General features: G+C 40.9%; 1 protein-coding gene across 1 annotated transcript in view; it reads right to left on the bottom strand.

Moving 5' to 3' along the window:
* syne1b (spectrin repeat containing, nuclear envelope 1b) overlaps positions 1-15,283 on the bottom strand; it is a 123,870-nt gene that overhangs the window by 75,564 nt on the left and 33,023 nt on the right. Inside the window, exons 25-47 of the mRNA XM_080415010.1 lie at positions 14,624-14,832; positions 14,412-14,520; positions 14,028-14,192; positions 13,188-13,355; positions 12,639-12,815; positions 12,224-12,364; positions 11,915-12,075; positions 11,429-11,579; positions 11,063-11,290; positions 10,728-10,826; positions 10,406-10,593; positions 10,078-10,201; positions 9,800-9,966; positions 9,187-9,340; positions 8,404-9,029; positions 7,877-8,056; positions 7,281-7,431; positions 6,917-7,075; positions 5,458-5,640; positions 2,954-3,055; positions 2,588-2,791; positions 1,209-1,416; positions 787-899 (exon numbers count right to left, since the gene is read on the bottom strand). Of these exons, the coding sequence (XP_080271136.1) occupies positions 787-899; positions 1,209-1,416; positions 2,588-2,791; positions 2,954-3,055; positions 5,458-5,640; positions 6,917-7,075; positions 7,281-7,431; positions 7,877-8,056; positions 8,404-9,029; positions 9,187-9,340; positions 9,800-9,966; positions 10,078-10,201; positions 10,406-10,593; positions 10,728-10,826; positions 11,063-11,290; positions 11,429-11,579; positions 11,915-12,075; positions 12,224-12,364; positions 12,639-12,815; positions 13,188-13,355; positions 14,028-14,192; positions 14,412-14,520; positions 14,624-14,832 (4,167 nt within the window). The remainder of the gene's footprint in view (positions 1-786; positions 900-1,208; positions 1,417-2,587; positions 2,792-2,953; positions 3,056-5,457; positions 5,641-6,916; positions 7,076-7,280; positions 7,432-7,876; positions 8,057-8,403; positions 9,030-9,186; positions 9,341-9,799; positions 9,967-10,077; positions 10,202-10,405; positions 10,594-10,727; positions 10,827-11,062; positions 11,291-11,428; positions 11,580-11,914; positions 12,076-12,223; positions 12,365-12,638; positions 12,816-13,187; positions 13,356-14,027; positions 14,193-14,411; positions 14,521-14,623; positions 14,833-15,283) is intronic.

The following is a 15,283-nucleotide window of genomic DNA, read 5'->3' as shown; positions in this document are numbered from 1 at the left end:
TACTAAGAAAACAAAGTTTTGCCCTGATAGAAGGTCAGGGATTGATAACATCAAGAGTGAACCTCACAGGAAGGACACAGGTGAGTTTCATTTGGAGGGGTGTGTCCTCAAATCAGGGTACCCTAACTAAGGAGGGGCATTGCCATTACAACATCCATGATATACAAACTTTTTTTTTCAAAATACATGATCTACAACTATATTTAAAAAACACTCGATAAACACCTGAATAGCCTAATGCAGTGGTTCCCAAACTTTTTAGCTCAAGACCCAAAAGAGAAATTAGACCTTTTCCCGGGGCCAAACAAGTGAAAATACCAGATCTACAAGCTCACACAGAGTCGCTTCCCACCGCATTGTGAGCTTGTAGATCTGCTTTTTAAAATTATTATTTTATGGAAATGATTAGATTTATTTAATTTCATTCATTCAAAGCGTTGGAATTGTTTTTAATTGACGATTTCTTTTGTTGTTTAAAACGTGTTCGTTTAAACTTTTTTAAATCAATTAAAATAATATTTAAAAAAGTCACTTGCGACCCAAAATAATTAGTCGGCGGCCTAAAGATGGGTCCCGACCCGCTGATTTGGAAACAGTATCTATCATACAAATGATGAATGTACAATCAATGTAACACATATTGTGACATGCCCAGAATAGGGACGCTAGGGTTCATGTGGTTAATGCTTAACATGTAAATGTCATATACATTTTTGTTTGCTGAATTAAACTACAACTGATATTGTATTCACAGAGTGGATTTAGTATCATTTGAATCAGTTCTACCTTTAGTTTCTGCAGTTTCCGCTCTACAATGCGTGTGTCTCCAGATCGGTCTGAGCATTCTTTAACTATCTCCCTCTGTTCAGAGAGCCAGCGATGGAACTCCTGCACCAGGTCTGAAGAACAAAAGAGAGCATGTTTTCCATGGAAGAAGATGACATTGATAGATGAAGATCTGTCTACAGTAAATTTTACTCATGTCATTCATGGGAGCACAACACACGCTCAGTGTAGCCTTATGGATCATGTCTGTCACCAATTTTCTCTGGTGCATTTTCTCTGTTCATTTATCCGTTTGTATCTCTTGCGAGTGTACAAAATGTGCTCTCTCAGAGTTAAATGAACGCTGAGGATTCTAATGTGCAGTACCCCCATGTACAATATAATTACACATCTGCTCCAGAGTGAGTCATCAGAATCCTCACCGTTAAAGTGCTGCTGCAGACAGTGCTGCAGTGATGCCAGGGTCCTGGCCGAAAGCTGGTTGACAGACTCATAACTCTTAATGAGGTCGGTAAGAGCAGAGCCCAGGCCAGCCAGCTCCTCAGAGGGATATTTCCTGCACAGCGTGTTGAGACTCTCCCGGGTGGAGTCGATGCTTCCCTGCTGATTCTGCAACTCCTTCTGCAGATCCTGTCATCCAGAAAAAGTTATGTACAGTAGATTAATTAATTTTCTACTTCTTTCTTTTCCCATAGTGTTTTCTACAACCTTAGTCAGCAAGGAGGAGCTGGGCCGTATAATAATAATAATTATTATTATTATCGTTATTATACACATTTTTTGGTTGGTGAATAAAAATTTTATGAGATTGGTGAAAAAAATTTGAATTTTGATTTATTTAAATTAAGTTAATCTCGTTCCCACGAGTTAGGAACTCTTGGGAACGAAATCCAAACTTGGTCAGAAATATAAATGTTTGATCAATAATGCCCCTGTCAAATATTTGTCTCAGCCAAAAAACATCTATAAAGGAGTTTTATAGCACCTTGAACTTGGCTCTGTCTGTGCCCTCATTAACAATTCTAGGATCTATTAATTATGCCTTTATGCCATGCCTTTATGCCACGCAGTAACGACCCCTCATGAATATGCTAATATGCCACATCCCTGGAATCAACATGTAGACCCCCCCAAAATAAATAAATAAATACATTAATTACGATGTAAATATTGTATTGTATATTTCTCTGATGCAGCATAAACATTCTATGCTGCATTCAGCTTTTTCTGTTGTGTTCCATTGTGTTGCATATTTATGATCAATAAAACATATTTATTCAATCTTAAAGGGATACTTCACTTTCACATAAAATAAACATTAAAAAAATATATTAAAAAAAATTAAAGAAGTTATGGCAAAATAAAGGCCCCCTCACACATTAGTAGGACACTCTAATGCGTGAGGGGGCCATGAATTTTCCATAACTTCTTTCATTTATTTTTAATATATTTTTTTAATGTTTATTTTATGTGAAAGTGAAGTATCCCTTTAAGGCGGTTACACACCGGCGAATATGCGAATATACGCAAAATTCGGACTCGTTCCGAATAATTAAAAGACTCTTTTTTCGCTCCGCGAAACTGGTGTGGAAGCTTGCATTGACTTTATAAGGTTTTAAAAAAAAACGTATTATTCGCATGAAAAAAATCGCCCCGGTGTGTAAGGACCTTAAGAGTTGTCAGACTGAAATCACGTTATTTTATGGTCTTACATTGCGGTGTTGTGTTGTGCAGCATTACATTGCCTCACGTTATCTTGCATTGTTATGCTGTGTGAGTTAAGTTCACACATAGTTCTTACCTTCACTCTGCAAATGTCCTCAGGGTCTGATCCAGTGGGTGAGGAAACCAAGGAATCCTCCATACTTTTCAGCCAAGCAGACATCTGGGAAATGTAGTCTTCCAACTGTTTCCTCTGTGAGCTGAAGTCCCGCAGGTTTCCCCTGGCTTGTTCACACAGCTTCTGAACACTGCTGATCTTTTTTCGCAGGTCAGCCTCTAGCACCTGACATGAGCAGTTGTTGTATTGCATCATGTAATTAGTTAAGAAAGACATTCATCATCTGCGCTACCGTTTGCTTGGATATTAAGTTGCTGTGAACATCAGCCAAAATGTCTCTAAATTCTCTAAATAATGGTCAAAAACAATAATAATTTTTTGCAATACCTGTAGTTTAGCAGGAGTCTCTTGACTTCGACTGCGCTGCTTCAGTTCTGTCACTTTCCCTTGCAAGGTCTCAAGTTTCTTCTCCTTCTCGCCCATCTCCATCTGCCAATAAATAAAAACACAAAAGTATGTTTTATAGATAGCTCAGGGTCAGCATATGTTCTTGCTACATAAATAGTGAGAAACTGCATCGCTGGTAAAGAGTGATATACCGATTGATCATTGCTACACAGTGAGGAGGTAATATGTGTCTGGAGTCATAGTGGCCCATAATTCTCAGGTGACCAGCAACTTGATCCTCAGCACAGGATTTCTAGACCCGTACCTGATCTGAGTGATGGAAATAAGCCGCTAGCTTTTTTTTCTATCCTTTTGATAATGGTGTGACAATGTATGTATTTTTACATATGTTTTGTTATCAATAAAGATCCTGGGTCAAACAGTATTTGCAAAGGATTTGTATTTGTATTTTTGTATAGCTTATACTGAGTGACAGGTGAATGAGGGTGTAACATATTGGAACGGTTCAGAACTTCAGATACTTTCAGGAAATGTTCCAATTATTAACAACTTGAGCCCTATTTTATACTTTGTTGTACAATGATTTTAACTCTATAAACGCCATTGACTCGAAAACGCGTCAATAACTACTTAATCCACCCACGCCATTGACGCGTTAGACGCGTTGGATTTGCGTTCATTGTTTAATCTCTGATCGCGCTATGCTGCTTAAAATTCAATGTTATTCTCGAGTTCCACTTACTTCACCCATATCTGCATCCGGTTTCATGTCCTGGGTTCCGTTTCCGGTTTTTGATTATTTTCCCCCGGTCATTTCGTCCAAAATAGGTAAACAAACGGTTTTTCACACGGTATGACGGACAAACGGACAGTTTCTCTTCTATAATCTATGGTCTGGGTGACGATCAGTCATCGCCGTCGTGTATCACAACGTAATTCTGACGATCAAAACAATCTGGGAGGACGTCACATCCGTTTTCATGGTTTTCCCTGTCTAATCGCCCAAGAAGGGTAACAGTGACACCAGGAGCTGATCAAGCTATCATGTGCTGCTCTCTGGTGGCGGATTTGTGCGGCGTCTTTAAAAAACAGTCTGACCAATTATTTTCATGAAAATTTTCAAAATATAAAAATAAAAAAAACACAAAAATTGCTGGCAATGGGGGGGTACTTTATGAAAATACTCTGGCAGTCAAAGAGTTAAGTGGCGAACATAGCCGATCTTCATGTACAAGTTGGGTGAGCTTTTAGATCGGCTATTTCCAATCTTTTTGAAAACGTTATAACATTTTCACCTATAATGGTAAAAATAGGGACAGTAATGTACTTATTTGACTTTCGCACTTTCCTGGGATGATAAACACTCAGTGTTTGCATTGCACTGTATGCCTCCCTCCCTTATCAGTTATCTAAGTGGGCTACAAACCAGGACAAACTAGAAAAAGTGCTCCTCGGAGCACAGGTCTCCGCCAGGTTAGGTAGGCTATTGTGGCCTCCTGGTGGCGCTATAATAGGCCAATGTGAAAAGGGTGCCATTTCTTCTTAGGCCTTGCACGACAATCGGACACTGACTGCATTCATGATTTGAGGCATTTTGTTAAAAAAAATATGGTTTGCTAAATTAGACCTGCTGGTGTCGCTATAACAGGCCAATGTTAAAAGTGGCATTTGTTCCTCAACATAGTGTGAATGTGCGTGTAAAGTTTGACCGCAATCGGACGGTGCGTTCATGATTTGCGGAATTTTGTTCAAAACAAGCCAATAATGCAAACTTTAGATGTCAATCTTAGCCAATCAGGATGGAATATGAAAAATCAAACACATCCGTCTTGATCACATGACTATAGAGATCATGTGTACCGATTTGCGTGAATTTTTTATAAAATTGGAAGGAGTAGTATAAAATAATGTGTTTTACATAAGTCGGCCTCCTGGTGGCGCTATAAAAAGGCAGATTCTTCAAATTTTCTTTTTTTTTTCTGCAAAATTTCACGGAAATTGCATGCTGTGTTCATGATTTGAGGCATTTTGTTCAAAATGGAGCACTCTTGGAAACTTTGGAAGACATTTTAGCCAATCAGGATGGAATATGAAAAATCTGAAAGACCAGTTTCGTTTAATGACTATAGAGATACTGCGTACCAATTTGCGTGATTTTTGGACAAAATCTGTAGGAGTACTGTCAAAAAATATGTTTTGCACAAATCGGCCTCATGGTGGCGCTATAAAAAAACCATGAAAAAAAATTGGGGCAGAGGTCCTGAATTGGCATCCAAGGAGTGTGTGTGGACAGTTTCGCTGCGATCAAGCCAACGGTGCCGGAGATTAGCTGGTCACAGACGGACGGACACACAGACACACGGACACACGGACACACACACGGACGGACGGACAGGGGGAAAAACATACTCTCTCGCCATGCCTTTCAGCCTGGGAAAATAGGATTTAAAACAGTCTGGCTGCAACAATGCCACATATCTTACCTGTAACACAGAGAGCCTCGCAGATATCTTCTGGCTGTCATTGAGGTTGTTTAGGCACTCGCTCAGCTCCATCATACAGCTGCTTGTCCAGCTCTCCACGTCTTCACTGATTTTGCGCACCTCATCCCACACTGCCAGACTCCGGCTCAGGCAGTCAATATTTTCATCTATCCTCTCAGACAGCTGAAAATGAGATTGAGTCAGTTAGAATGTGTGTCCACTAGACACCTAGTAGTTAAGAAGACTACTAATGATGCTAAGCCCTTGGGAAGTGCACAAAGTATGTAATGTAACACCAAGTCAAGTCTTTTACTTTTATTCAGTGTGTGAATGTGTGTGTGTGAATGGGGTGAATGTGATGCACATTGTAAAAAGTGCTTTAGCTCCTATATAAATGCACAATTTACTATTTAGATTGGTATCACAGTCTGACAAGGGTGTGCTTTGTCTCATTTAAGGAGAGATGTTCTGTTGTCTTTGGAAAATGGATTCTGTGATTTACTGTTGTTTAGGTGCATAGGGCTGCAGCAGTGCAGACATTCTAGATAATATAGTGGTAAAATCATGGTCGTGCACGGCTCTACATTTTCCAGTCAATCTTTGTTCCAATCTTATCTATGGTCGTCACAGTGTTCACCTTGTGTTATAAGGTGAGAAACTCAGTGATCCAGGAGACATTAATTGAGCTGCAGTCCCTCCAGATTTAAACACAAGGGTGTATTTGTTTACATTTATAGTGCTTTAAACTAATACTTTAAGCAATTTTATCAACAATTACGTACATATTTGTTCCATATAGTATCACTATAATATGAATATACATAATTAATAATAATATAATAATCAATTATTACTGGTTACTGTACACGATCTTGCTTCAGATGTCAGACATCAGACTCTGACAAGGAGGCAGACTGCCCCCCTCCAAGTCCAGTACTTAATCTCGAGGTTTTCATTCACAAGTTAAAAGGGATCATGAAAATGCCTGTTTGATGCGTAGGTTTAATCGCCATTAATGGAGCCACAAATCACATCTCCAATTTACTGCTCAATATATGTTCCAAACATCACCTCTGGTCAAAAACTTCTCTCAGCGACAGAGAGAAGTTTCTTCCCAGGATGATTATTACAGAGTGTGGACCTGGATATATAGGAGATGCTCTGAGATGAGCAAACTGAGACCAAGTTAAGAGGACTCGGTTGAGGTAGTAAGATTTGTCTGTTGGTGCCTCTTTTTGGATATGTACCAAGCATGGCCAACCAGGTAGGGACTCCAGGGCAGACCCAGGACACACTATTATTACTATTATCTCCAAGGTGGCCCAGGAGCTCCTTGGGTTTCCCTCATGTGAAAGAGATGCTGAGGAGAAGAACGTGCTCTGTTGCTGCCCTGACCCGGAGAGATGGACTTAATCTTATTGTGATTCCAATTACTCTGAGTGTTATTCCATTCACTTACATCGAGCCACTGATCCACCAGGCTCTCACTGTCCTTCTTCATCATCTGAGAATCACAGTCTTGAATTTTCTTCAGCTCACTCAGCAACTGTTTGCCTTTGCTGGAAAACTGGTCCAATTCACGCTGTTTACTCGCCATTTCTGCCTTAGCTGCCTCATGCTGCACATGAAAATGGAAACATTTTGAACATCTGACATCACTTCATATATTGGAAAAATTCACTGATGACAAAAGAGTTTACTGCCTTCCATTTGAAAGTAATGAATTTAAAAGTATGTATTTAAGTACACAGTACACAGCTACAGAGTTTAACCAGATTTGTCACATGTTGAGTACCAAACAATGAATATGCATTAGTTCTGACCTTGGACAGTGATCTCTTGGTTTCCTCGTGGTCCTTCAGAGCGGAGCCAATCTCCACAATAGCTTCAGTGTTCTCTATGACGGTGTTGATGGAGGTTTTCAGACTCTGGTAGTCTCTCATCAGCTCCACAAGAACACTGCACTGCTCCTGTCTGCCAGTGAGAAAGTGAGGTCATTTACAATGATGTGTTTACAGTACACTCACATCAGTGATAGATGTGGAAAAGAAAATATACTTTTACAGTATGCTTTTGCTGCATAGCATTTCACAATTTTTTATTATCACTCTCTGTATGCTTTATCTCTACAAATTAAATTCATAAATTGTAAATTGTAGTTGGTTACAATTTTGGAGGCGAGTAATCTTCCACCATCAAAACTATGCTCAGAGATTTACTGTGCTTGCTTTCACTTTGCTTACAAACCAAATCACCTTCATGAGTATTGATTAAGTCCACCTGATTGCAATAGCAGTAGCAGCCTGACAAATTATTTCCAACCACAACCATATGCAGTTTGATGAGAAAATTAGGGAAAAAACAGAAGGTAAAATTGTCTAGAAGTGGGCTTTAATATGACCCAGGAGTGACATAGTACCTGTCAGTGATGAGTCTCTTGGTGTCCTCCCATGTGGTTTCCAGGAGGTTGATTTCTCGAAGCACTTCTCCAGCCAGCTCTGCGTCTCTCTGAGCCAGCTGCTGGCCTTTGTCCCTCAGCCACTGTTCCTCATGCTGGTGAGACTGCAGCTCATCCTCCTGCTGGTTAAAGAACCGCAGCCTGGCAAATGGAGGGGGGAAATGTTGCTTTTCTCAGTCTCATACAGTATATGTTCAAACACATGCATACAGTACATGCTTCCACATGTGCATGATATGACTGTCCACAAACATACTTTACACAGATGCAAGCAAAAACACTCATGCTAGTTTATTTCTGTATAATATAACGTTTGTTTGTTGTAAGCCAAGATGTTTTCTAAAAAGTTTTGATCTGACTTGATACGGGATGTAATGTTGATCTAACAACCACAGAAGAAACTCTGTGCACAGTAAAATCCTCAAATGTTGGGAGTGTACAAATGTACATTTGTACACTCTCAAGAGTTAAATGAACACAGAAGTTACCTCTGCTGCAGAGCATGTAGGCTGGGTTCTTTGAGGTTCTGGTGGTCGGCTTTATCCTCAATGTCCTCCACAGTTTTGAGCAGCTGCTCTTTGCGCTGTCTGAATGAAGCCCACAGAGACCCCAGGGCTTCTGCTTCACTCTGTTTCGTACCCAGCAGGTTCCTTACTGTATCCAGCTCGGTGCTAAGAGTGTCAGCCAGCACGCGGCATGACGTCCGAGACCCCTCATCGCCGCTGATGTGGAGGTGACCTTTGCAGAGGCTGCTGTCCAGGCCGACAGCCAGTGTTTCCAGTTGGCTGATGTCGGGCACAATGGTGGCCAGCTCCTGTTGCAGTTCCTCCACCCTGCCCCGGTCCCAGCTCCCAGCGCTCTCCACAGTCTGTCTCAGACCCTGGAGGACCCCCGCTGCCGCTCCATGGGTTTGCAAAAACGCTTCCAGTCTCGCGAGACACTCTAGCTGGAGATCGGCTATATGCTGGGCCTCTAGGAAGGGCTGGAGACAGCTCTCCAGCCTGCTCTGGAGGAGCTGGGCATCGCCAGGCTCGCAGGATCCACACAGTCTCTCCGTTTGCTGCTCCAAGCTCTTCCTCGTACCAGCCTGCTCCTGCAGGGCTGCCAGGGTCTCCTGCCACAGACAATACAGGAAAACACTGAAGCCACTACCTGCTCACTCACTGTGAGTTCTTCTGGATGCGTGAACAATTATTTCATCTCACCAAATCCACATGGTGATGGCGGATATTTTGTTCTCGTCACACTCAGGGGAGAGGGGTCATTCTTACCTTTACATGGGTCACAGCAGGTTGCAGGTTGGTGGTGTTGATTTGTGAGGCTGAATGGAGAGAGGAAAGCATGGTCTCACTCCACTGGGAGAACTTCAGCAGGGTCTGGTCAAACTGCTCCATGTGGGAGAGGTGGTTCTGAAGCTCTCGGATTCTGGTCGAGAGGATGGGAATGTGGGGAGGTAAATGTGAAGACATTAATAAGAAGTCTTTGCAAAATGTAGTCACATTAGTATGTGGATAGGGCTTGAAAATAAGCTTAGATTATTTGTCAAATTAATAGCTTACTGACATTATTTTAATTGTTGTGTACCGCAACAATACAATTAGTAAGTATGTTAAAAAATGAAATGCTAAGAGTTATGCACAAATACTGCTTGACCGGTATGGTACAAGCAACCATCTGGGCCAGAACAGTACAGTAGAATATAGTGTTTATTCATTCACTTATCCATTTGTAATTATTATGCGTCCATTTAATTACAACTGTACACTCTCAGAATTCAGATTTCAGGATTTCACAGTGTAGAATCTTAAGCTTAACCTGCCATGTGAAACTACAGGTTGGCCTAAATGAATGGCAAAGCTTCTCTGCAGTGAGAATCAATCTTACCGGTGAGGAACGGCTTCATTCTGACACTGCAGTCTCTTCTGCAGCATCTCTAAGTCTCCTTTAAGCTGCTTTACCCTCTCCTCTGAAGCTGTTGGATACAAGGATCTCTCCATGGATACCAGTCCAGCATGAAGGGGCTCCAGGGACCTCACTTCATGGTGCATTCCCTGCAAAGATCATGAGTTTTTCCTCAGTATTTGATTCATTGTAAACTGTATATTGAATTACATTGAATTATGTTTTTAATTACAGCATATGTATATGTTTATGTACTTTACCTGCAAATCCTGTATCTCAGTCTGGAGCTTGGTTTTATCAGCTGATAGGCCGTGGCTCTCTGGTTTGGATGCACATTCACTTCTCTCCATGCAGGAAACAAAGTTGGAGCGATCCTTCTCATACCTGAAATGCAACAATAGATATGCCCATAAATGTGAATTCTACTGAACTATGAACTTATCAAAAATGTGCAGGGTCAGGTGGCAACTATCTGAGCACATGGTGCAATGTTTCAATCAATACACCCTGATTTTTCTGCATACTAGCAAAATCCTATGTGTGTGTGTGTGTGTGTCTATATACTAATACTGTCTTAACATGTCTTACCTTTGCCAAAGAGACAGCAGGTTCTCCAGGGTGCTTTGTTTATCTTTTGCCTGGTGTATATTTTGTTCATAGCTGGTTAGTAGAGCTGTAACCTCCTTCTCTGCATGTTCCCTGTCACTGAGTCTTCTGGCCCCAGCAGACAGTGACAGCAAGGCCGACTTCAGCCTCTCCAGACACTGATATACATCCTGGAGAAAACAACACAACACAGAGTCACATTACATTAACTGAAAGGAAAGCTGACATAGAGAGGAGGAGTTTACTTCCAAATATAGTAGGTGAGAATAGAAGAGAATGTAAAGACTATTTAATTACAAATTACCATGTGGTTCTGTAGAGCTTTATATGTCTCTGATGAGGAGTCACATGATGTGACAGGATGTTCTAGTTTTATATGCAGGTCACCAAGTGTTGTCTGTGCCTGGAAGACATCGGGGACCACAAACTGCATCATGTACCCATCATTTTCCAAACAATTTCAAACATTTCAAAAGATTATTTCCCCCCCAAACGTTCAAAGATTTTCAAAACTTTTCAAAGCTCACAACGTTTGTAGATCGGCTATTTTCGCTGTGCAACACCGTCCGATACAATAGTGCTTAGGTGGTTATTATTAGCAACTAAATCAATTCCTTTATGTATCAGTATGTACAGTACCTCCTGCAGGCTGATGTTGAACTTCTGCTGGTGAGAGGAGCTTTCTTCCAGCTGTCCGTCAACCTGCTGCACGCTCTCCTTCAGTTCCTCCCAGTACCTTCCAATCTGGGTCAGACGGGCCTTGATGCGAGCTGCCTCCCCTGAGGACACAAACTGGGCCATTGCCTGGGAGTGTGCCTCCAGCTGAGACAGAACCTCCGCCCGTTGTTGAAGTTCTGCACTGACAGCCTGGACACAGAGTGAAGGAAGACCAGATGGTAACTAAGCCAGTGAAATGACCAATGAAAAATGCTTAGATAGGTGGGTAGGTCGGTATGTACGAGTACAGGGTACGGTAAAAGATCACAGCTTTGTAATCCACAGTACCTTCACTGTATGGATCTGCTGGTCAAGAAGGGCAGTAGAACTTTTCAGAGTGTCCAGTTGTTTCTCTTTATCAGATATCCATACGGAAAAGGCCTCAAAACCACTACCAAACTCGTCCCACTGAGTTTTCATTCCTTCAAGAGCCTTGACACTGGAATAAAGGAGCATCCATTATAGTTTAAAAGTTACATACACCACTAATAAACTGCCAATACTGTAGCATATAATGATATGATATTGTAATGATAATATTGAATCCAACTACTGTTTAATAAAAACATTTTTTAAATAGTGGGTCGAGGATTAAAATACAGTATGACATTGTTAGCTGCTCGTCAGTTAAGAAAATGCTAACAGCTAGATAATATAAGACACCTGTTGAATAATAATTAACAATAATCAAGTGGACAAAATTTTAGGATAAGTACTTGACTCTCTGGAACCTTTGGACAACAAGCCATGGTTAGTCTTTACTTAAGGTCTTACTCTTTTTTTAGGCCAGCCTCCACTTTGCCCACTTGCTCACTGAGAGAGCGAGCTTGGCTCAAGAGCAAAGTCTTGTTCTTTGGACCAAGTTGGATTTCTGTTGCCCTCCTCAGTAAGGTGTTCATATGGGATGCCTCAGCTTCACATTGTTTTAACAGAACCTATTGAGGAAGGAAAGAAAGACATTAGGTTTAGAATTAGCAACCTGTATTAATCTCATAGGGCTCTCTCTCATGAGTGTTAATGTTGAAAGTCAGACATTATTCCCCATTGAAGTGAACCTGATCAATCACAACCTGTTTGACTCACCTTGGCCTGGTCCAGTTCAACACCCAGGCTCTCTGGACTGCTAAAATTGAGATCTCTCTCCATTGCAGATTGGGCTTTGTTGACAAACCCCTGCACTGCTTCCTGTTGACTGTCAAACTCCTGCCATGCTGCCAGTGTGACCTGAGGATAACATCAGCTGACAACCATTAATGCATTGAAAAAACACAAACGTGTTTACCATGGACAAGACAGAGTATGATTTCTATGCAATAGCCTCAACGTCTTATCAAGGGTGGTAAAGCTGTTTAAAACACTTTTTAAACAGGATCAAAATGTATTGGATTGTTTACAAATAACGTCCCATTTAAGCAATACAACAGAATATTGTAGTTAATCCAAAAGGTTGCCCTCTCTGTCTTTCAATGCTCTTTAGGAAAGTAGTGTGTCAGCTCACCTCTAGGCTTTGCTCCTGTGAGTCCATGTTCTGTTCCATTTTGCTGAGTGTGTTCTCCAAACTGTGCAGGTCCTGGTGTAATGTCTCCCCCAGTCCCTCCTCAGCCTGGAGCTGCTGACCCCTGGATACCAACTGCTGCACATCCTTCCTTTTCATCTTCAGACGTTTCACAAGTTGCTTTGGACCAAAAATAAATCCATCAGGAATTATTGTGTGCTACGATTTGCAATTTGAATAATTACTAATCCTTTTCTCGTATTTATTTATTTAGTTATGGGGGAATTGTTTTGAATTCATATGCATTTGAATAAAGAAAATGTAAATTCACTTCAGAAGGTCCATTGATCCTTGCACTTTTGCAGTTTTTGTTTTACATATTAAATGGAGAAATATTTAAATAAGACTGAGAGGATAGGATAATCTAATCAATATGAAATCAAATAAGTTATCTAAAAACAACAATACAATCAATCAAGTCTATACAGTATACCCAATACAGTTTAGCTCAATGTTAATTGATGAGCATTGTGAGCTTCATGGGTCTCTCACCTGGTGTCCAAGCAGTAACTGCTGGGCCTCTCTAACTGTCTTACAGTCCAGTATCCTGGTGACTTCAGCATGGGCCTCCTTCTGCCCTTGAACCAGCTCATCCAGAGTGGTTCTCACCTCCTCCCTGAACTGCACACAGTCCCCCACAGCCAGTACCATCTTCTCAGCCTATGAGGAAGAACAAGGACACAGACCCATAATAAGATACAGAATAGTGTTTGCGCCCTGCCTCCACCAATCAATGAAATACTATTCCAAGAAAGCATGTCTGATTGATATTAAAACCACAGTGTGCAACAGCCAGCCAGGGCGCAGTGTGTACAGTATAATGAAATGTAGTTCCTCTTGATATAGAGATATAAAGATTGTGTTACAGTTCTCTCTACCTTACTTGAGGCACTACAAGTTTGCTTAGTTATCTAAGTGATAATGCACAACGAGGTGTCCGTTATTGGAAAATAATGGATGAGTTGATTGATGTTTTACTGCATATACTGTACATGAACTCTTTTTGTGTACATATCTGTCAAAAGGATAAAACACAAAAGAGCTTGAATGCTTATTTCCATTACTTTAAGTTCCCTCTGCCAAGTCGGTTATTTTCCTTCTTTTTTTTAATGTTTTGTTTATTAATTTTAGTTTTTTTTTACATACTATTATACATTGGGACACTAATAACATGCCACTTATCAATGAACAAATGTTGTGGCTAGCTGAGATGATACACTTAGAAAGATACCAAATTAGCATTTACTGTATGTGAGGGGGGAGAGCTCACCTTTTGTGATTTATTTAAAAAACTGCTCTAATGTTGAACATTGCTGAAAGACCTTTACCTACCTCTAACAGGGAGGAGAGGAGGCCCTTAAAATCAGTAGAGAGTTTGCTAAGCGTTGCTGCTTGTCTCTGGGCTTCACTGTCAGAACTGATCTCAATCAGAATGGCCATACGAGCCTTGAGCCAGCCAAGGTTGCCTTCCTGTAGCTCTGCATCATTCCTCAGTTCCTGCAAGCATAATCCATGTGGGTTAGACGACATAGTAGTGACAAAAAAATACCAAATCTAAATTAGTGACTTTTTCTTTTTACATTGATGGCTCAGTGTAAAATAGGTGGAGAAGTATTCATTCATTCATTTGTTTATTTGGACAAGTATGAATGTGTATGTGCATGTGTGTACTGTATGTACATTCTAAGCGAGAATGTGTGCATGAAGAAGACTTACTGTGATGGTGGCCTTCACCTGCCCATATTTATTGGGGTCGCTGGCACGGTTTCTAAGCAGCCTGAGCTGGCTCTCTTTTGATATCAGCCAGCATGAGAGCTCTGCATACCTGTAAATAGAGAAAAACACATAGAACGCATTGTTATTGCTTACTTACTGTAGTAATGCAATTACTGCTATATGCAATTATGTAATTACTTTGTTATTTATACCTTGAGTGGTACTCCTTCCATTTATCTGGGTGATGCATTAGTTTCTGATGCGTGCAATCAATTTCCTCCCTGACCTCAGAGAAGGCCTTTCTGGCGGCCTCCAGGGTTTGGTGAGCAGGGTCACTATCAGGAAGTTTCTGACAGAGTTCCTCCATCAGTTGTAATCTCTTCTCACAGATGGACTGAGGCCCCTTTTCCCTAAAAAAGGCCTAAAGAAGGATAACACATTCACTGCTGTATATAAACAGGATGGTTATTTTGCACATCCTGAAGACTCAGTGGGCTGCTGTTTATTGTATATGATGTACACCATCCAATGGCTTTGAATATGACTCATTGATATGGAAAGAATAGATAGGACATGCATATCCTACTTCTGTTTCCACAGCCACCTACTTCTCTGGGGCACCTGAGGACGCTTATTGCTATGGATACCATGAACAACACGTCTTGATATTTAACAAACGCGCCACCGAGTGGCTTGATTGGGAATGCATTGAGTACTTCCTATGAAGCACGCCATTACAATGAGTGGAAATGTTGGTACTATGCATTCAATTCTACGGGTATAATCTTGTGGATATACATTTATAAATGTCTACATGTTTTGTCATCATGTTTTTATCCCGACAGATTCTGGACAACTTTGATATTATAGTA

Source organism: Gymnoscopelus braueri, assembly GCF_963280865.1.
Source record: "Gymnoscopelus braueri genome assembly, chromosome: 19".
Taxonomy (NCBI): domain Eukaryota; kingdom Metazoa; phylum Chordata; class Actinopteri; order Myctophiformes; family Myctophidae; genus Gymnoscopelus; species Gymnoscopelus braueri.
Note: the sequence above shows the minus strand (reverse complement) of the source record. Positions and strands in the feature narration are given on the sequence as shown.